We start from the raw sequence: 6,566 nt of genomic DNA on the forward strand, positions 1-6,566 counted from the left end.
TTTGTAATTCGTGAATTTCTGTATTTAAGCTGTGCAACATCACCGATTAGCTAATTGTTTTCGCAATAATTTGTTCTGCCTTGTTTATAGTTGTACAATGACAATGACACTAATGAGGCTATTGGGTGATCAGTTTGTAATGTCAAATAGCGTACTATATACCAATTGGATGTTGGTGTAGTGTTGTACAATGACAATGACACTAATGAGGCTATTGGGTGATCAGTTTGTAATGTCAGATAGCGTACTATATACCAATTGGATGTTGGTGTAGTGGTGATTGGGACTACACTTGGTAGGAAGGATTCGTGTTCGATCCCCCACAACAACAATCGGGAGGGGAATGGAACCTAACCACCCAGAACTGATCCCCGAATCCGGATTAGCCCCTAATTAAGGGTGAACTAGGTGGAACACCAAAAAAAAAAAAAAAAAAAGTACTAAATGAGTTGAGGAAATTGGATACTTATTAGAAGTTCCATTTTTCTTTGTGTTTGGTGCTTCTTTTGGTTTACAATAAATTTGTTACAGTTTTTGTCCTCAATTGTTTGGCCTATAGTTATATTTATTTTATTGGGAAAATTTGTCATAAAAAACCTTTTAAAAGCTTTTTTGTTAAAAAAAAATCGTCACGTTCATTTTTTTTTTTTCGAAAGGATTGGAAATCCATTTCCTTAATTATCCTCTAATTAACTAATTAGACTCTAATTTCCTCCCATTTCTTCTAATTAATCTCTAACCAGCCCAATTACTTGATTACTAGATTTAATTAATACATGAAAAAAACCACCACCAACCAACCACCCCTTCCCCTACTTCCTCTCTTCCCCCCTCCCTTGGCAGCAACCCCTCCCCCACCGGACCAGCCGCTTAGATTCCCCTACCTCTGACAATCTAACTCCACCAACGACTGACCCTCCTTTTTCCCCTTATCCCTGTTGGCAACCACTACCTCCTTTCGAATTTTTGGCTCTTATTTACTAATACATGTTCAAATCAAGTCCAAATCAATTGCAATTTGCTTCTAAATCACCCTAGCATCACATACATACATAATCAAAGCCAAAACAAGCATTAATTGTAAGCAAGATGCACAAAATTAAAAAGTCCCCAAATTGATTTTCTAGGGTTTTTCAAATCCAGGAGGTGGTTGTCGCCGGCGGAGATAAGGGGGAAAGGGAGGGTCGTTCGACGGTGGAGGAGGTCATCGGAGGTGGGGGATAAGGCAGCGGGTTCGGTGGGAAGGGGTTTTCGTTAGGGGAGGGGGAAAGGGAGGGGGTGGTGGTTTTTTTTATCTACTACCTCTGTTAAATATTATGTGCAACTTTGGGGTATTATTTATAAGATATAAAATATTCCAAAATTGCACATAACATTTAAGGAAAGTAGTATATAAATTAAATCTAATTATTTAGTAAGGTTAATTAGAAGAAATGAGAGGAAATTAGAGTCTCATTAAGTTAATTAGAGGGTAATTAAGGAAATAGGTTTCCTCTCGTAAAAAAAAAAGAACGTGGTGGTTTTTTTAAACCAAAAAGCTTTTAAAAGGGCTTTTTTTTTCACAAAATGGTGCTTTTAAAAGTTTTTTTTAAGGAAACATTACTTTAAATAATCCAACTTTTGCCTCATTTTCCCAAAATAAACCAACATTTGGATTATTCCTAAATGATTCAACCTTTATACCCCATCCTTCCATAATCAACCCAACAGGTCACCAAGCCGATATAACAGGTTGTCTTGCCTATGTGTCATTTTCTAATTGGTCTAATTTTTAATTTACATTTGAAAAAAAAAACCACCCACTTCTCTCTCGAGTTAAGTATACCATTAGTCCTTAATGTTTGCAGTTTATTTGATTTTAGTCCCTAAAGTTACAAATGGCTGATTTTAGTCCCTCAACCACCAATACGGGTGGTGAATATGCTGACATGGACAAACTTAAGGGCAACGTTTGGTAATTAGGATTGAAAAAACCAAACTTAAGGGAAACGTTTGCTTACTTGGAACGAAAACATTAAACATCAAGGACCTGAAAAAATGACGTGGCACTATTCATCATTAATTAGGAAGCTTCCTCAGTACGCTTCAGTAAAAAACCAAACATCTGGACACGTGGACCAATGGAGTGCGGCTGAAAGGTAATTCTGATAAATTCTTTAAGTATTAACCTTGGTTAAGGTTAACTTAGGTTAAATAACGTGGGGAAGCGTGCAACATGATTGATTTAAGTTAAGTCTGTAATAAAAAAAATCATTTCTCCCAAAAAAGCTTGGCGCCCTTTCATTTCCTCTGTTCTTCAACAAAAGCACTCCATTGTCGAAGCTTCAAAGGAGGCGATTAAGCATTTGCAAGGTCCTTTTCGACTTGAATTCTCCAAATTTGTAAGGTACATTGCTTACTCTGTTGTTGTGTTTTTTTTTTTCGAAATTGTGGTGAAAATTTTTATGGGTATTTTTAGGGTTTACTTGTGGTTGATGATTAGCTGATTTATGTTGTGAAATTAATTGATTTTTGTTGTTAAAGAACATGTTAGTTTGTTTTTAATGGTTAGATGATAAAATTTAAACTGAATTATCACTTTCTTGTTGAATTGAAACACTAGAAAATCGTTTTAAGTAGTGTAAACAACAGGGGATGTTGTGAATAAACTCTGCAATTGTTTTTATGGTCGCTCAATGTTGGTTTTTATTACCTAGGATAAACATGGCCGACCTTGATGAACCTCACCTAGTGTTGTCAATGGCAGACGTGTTGACTGTGCATGTATTCTCTCGTTTGAGAGACCCTGCGGACAGTGAGTGTATTACAAGTGTTTGCAGGGGTTGGAGGAAGATAGCTCGTCATGGCCTTGACCACACCCACCCTCTGTTGTCCATGGAGGACATTATGTGTAGGAATGTGTTTCCAAGACTTGATAGCTGGGATGGTAAGATGGCGAAGCTGGTTTGCAAGGATTGGAGGAGGATGTGGTACAAGAGACCTTGGGAGCCTAAGACAGTTAACCTTGAGCCAACCACCAAGAACTGGGCTTTGGAGTCTCTGATGGATAGTGATGGGTCTGAGTTTTGGAAAGGCATGTCTGGGGAGTGGTGGGTTTACTGTGATGGGTTTCCCATGTTGTTTGGAGAAGATGACTGTTGATCAGGGGTTGGGGTAGGAGTAGTTGTAGTTTTTTGGGGGAAGTTGTGGTGTATGGCCATGTTGTTTTTTTTGCTTACTGGCCTTATCAATCTATTTGTGTAGTTTTTATGATTATGATGAAATGCATTGAACATTACTTTTGATCTGCAATGATTGTGATTGTAGATGACAGTGTGAGTGTAAGTTGTAACACATTGTCATATCAATCACAATACTTTTGTAAAGAATTAAAATGATGACATATATGAAATTGCAGTTTGTGCTTACTTATTCTCTTTGAGTATTTATTTTGAGCTCTTTTAGTAGTGATTTATGTTAATTGTGTGCAATAATGCTAATTATCTTAGATTGAACATGGAGTTGATTGCATGTTTGGTTGTTCATCATGGTGGGTGTTGGAAAATTGGTAGTAATGCTTCATACTTGGGTGGGAGAATTAATGTGTTTGATAATATACCTAAAAATGTTGATGGAGCCTATGTGAAGCAATTAATAGCTGGGCTGGGTATGATGACATTGTTAAGGTTCACTTCTTGGATCCTAGGAAGGATTTTGATAATGGCATAAGATACTTGGGATTTGAAAGCAACATACGTGATCCTCTCTTACCTTTACTTATGGAACACAAACTAATACACATATACACTGAACATCTTGAAACAAATACACCAGTGACTCATAATATGGGGTTTAGGAGTGGTGTGCTGGGGTTACTTCAAGGAGAGTCTGATTTTGATCCATTGAGTGCTGGTTACCATCCTAGACACAGTGGCCCATTTATAGACTATGACACAAAAGGTACAGATGAAGAAGTTGTGAAAGCCAAGGCTGAAATTGCTAACAATGTGAAACATGAAGTATCTTATGAAGAGGAGGTTGAGATGTTGAAAAAGGTTGCTGCATCAAAGGGTGTAGTTGATATTGGCAGTGATTTTGAGGGATTTAGTGACCTTGACAGCCTTGTGGAATCAGATGAGGAAGGAGATTGTGGATATCTAGTTCCACCAAGCAATAATAAGTATAGTGGAGTAAAAACCAACTAAATTGAACAAAGTAAATCTTATTTTTACCCTGGGCAAAAGTTTATGAACCCATCTGAATTTAAAATGGCATTGAGGCACTACTATGTCTCTCAAGGTAGGAACATGCCTTTCACTAAGAATGACAAAACTAGAGTGGGGGATGAGTGTGAGCACAGTAGTAAAGGTTGTCCAAGGAGGATTTGAGCTTCATGGACTAAAGACAAACACTCCTTCTCTGTGAAAACATATGTCAGTGAACACACATGTGGTAGAACTCACAAGGTGAAGTCAATGTCATCTACTTGGCTAGCTAAGACCCACCAGAATCAGTTTAAAGTAAACCCATACATGAGACTACATGATATAATGGAGTCTGTTTGGTTGGATTGGGGTATTAGAATAACTAAGTACATGGCTTTCAGAGCTAGGAAAAGAGGGCAAGGGCTTATACTTGGTGAGTATAAGGAACAATATGGTCTGCTACCTAGGTATGCACAAGAGATGATGAGAAGAAACAGGGAAAACACTGTGAAGTTGAAGTTGAATGGTGAGGTGTTTGATAGGATCTACATTTGCTTTGAAGCTTTAAGGAAGGGTTTTTTAAGTGGTTGTAGGCCTTTTATCTCACTTGATGGGTGTTTTTTGAAAGGCCCTTATGGGGGTCAGCTTTTGGTTGCAGTTGGGAGAGATGGGAACAACAAAATGTTTCCATTAGCTTGGGCAGTGGTGGGGGTAGAGAGTGCAGACACTTGGAGTTGGTTCCTGACCCTTTTAAAATCAGACTTGGGGAGTGCTGAAGGTGGAGGGTATACAATTATGTCTGATCAACAAAAAGGTTTAATTGGGGCAGTAGCTGAAGTTTTCCCTCAAGCAGAAACAAGGGTGTGTGCAAGACATGTGTACTGCAATTTCAGAGGTGTGTTTGGGGGAAGCCTTGAGCTTAGGAAACAATTCTGGATGATAGCTAAAAGCAACGATGAGAATGATTTCCATACTAGGATTGAGGGAATTAAAGAACTCTCAGATGATGCTGCTGAAGACCTTATGAAGAGAAATTACAAAAAATGGTGCAGAGCTTTTTACACACCTATGTCTTGTTATGACAGTGTGGACAACAATATGAGTGAAGTGTTTAATGCCTTCATCTTGAAATTCAGACACAAACCAATCATAACAATGTTGGAAGACATCAGGGAGAGTTTAATGGAAAGACTTCACAAAAAGAGGGATATGATGAAAGAAGCTAACATGTCACTTTATCCAAGAATACACCAACAATTAGAGAAACACAAGGTTTGGGCTAGAGGATGGACTGCATTTTGGGATGGTGGATTCTGTTATGGTGTTAGGGAAGGGGCAACACAAACTAAGTATGTTGTGAACTTAGCCCATAGGACATGCAGCTGCAACGCATGGCAGGTGAGTGGTATACCATGCAAGCATTCTATTGTTGTCATATGGAACAAATGGGAGCAGCCTGAAGCCTATGTGATTGACTACTTTAGAAAGTCAACGTATGCATTGGCATACTAGTACTTGTTGGAGCCACTCAATGGCCCACAAGAATGGGCCCATTCAGATCAGACAATCTCTGCACCAAGAAGAATAGAAGGCAAGGGGTAGGAGAAGTCACTGCCAAAGGGAAGGTCAGAAAGACAGGGTTACCACTACAGTGCACAACATGTGGACTTGGAGGCCATAACAAAAGGTCTTGCAAGAATGCACCACCAGAACAACACTGTGATGTTCCTTCTTCAAGGGAAAACACAGTTCACAGTGAAGCAACCACAGCAACAGGGAAGCCCAACAAGAAAGGGCAACAACAACAGTGCACATCATGTGGACTGCCTGGCCATAACAAAAGGTCTTACACCAAACCAGTTCAAAATGAAGCTGCTGCAAATATAAGCAACAACTCTATCCCTATGCACAACAGAGGTGTTGGAGTGTACACTTATCCCAATGGATTTCAGAGGATTGCTACTGTGAGTGTTCTGATCCTAATAGATTCTAGACCTACATATTTTCCATTCATTAAACACAAACTAAGTACAAATAGTACCATTATTATTAAAACTACTGATTAAGTGAAAATATTGCTAAGCACATAAACACAAACAACAACTACTACTAATGCAATTAACACCCTTCTTTCACACTTAAACCCTACATAAACCCTCCCCTTTTCCCTTTTTATCTTTAGCATCATATACTTAGTCTGCATCTTCGTTGCATGGGCCTTAGCTTCATTCATTTTCACCCTAAAGTTCTCAACATCAGCAATTAACAACTTCTTCTCTTCCATTAACCCTAATATCACATCTCTCTGCCAGTTAGTCTGCCCTTCATCAAACCACTTGAAAACCCTACATCCCCTTCTATTTGTGTCTGCAACGTAATCTG

General features: G+C 38.6%; 1 protein-coding gene across 1 annotated transcript; it reads left to right on the forward strand.

The window, feature by feature from the left end:
- Positions 1-4,454: 4,454 nt before the first annotated feature.
- On the forward strand, positions 4,455-5,696 carry LOC145565117 (uncharacterized). The gene has a single exon (XM_081625212.1). The coding sequence runs from the start codon at positions 4,455-4,457 to the stop codon at positions 5,694-5,696; it is 1,242 nt and encodes a 413-aa protein (XP_081481338.1).
- Positions 5,697-6,566: the final 870 nt, after the last annotated feature.

The sequence above is a fragment of the Chenopodium album genome, chromosome 10, assembly GCF_948465745.1.
Source record: "Chenopodium album chromosome 10, dcCheAlbu1.1, whole genome shotgun sequence".
NCBI lineage: Eukaryota > Viridiplantae > Streptophyta > Magnoliopsida > Caryophyllales > Amaranthaceae > Chenopodium > Chenopodium album.

What these genes read in the sequence shown, in the direction of transcription:
- LOC145565117 (XM_081625212.1), top strand. Translation starts at nt 4,455, where the DNA reads ATGTCATCTACTTGGCTAGCTAAGACCCACCAGAATCAGTTTAAAGTA.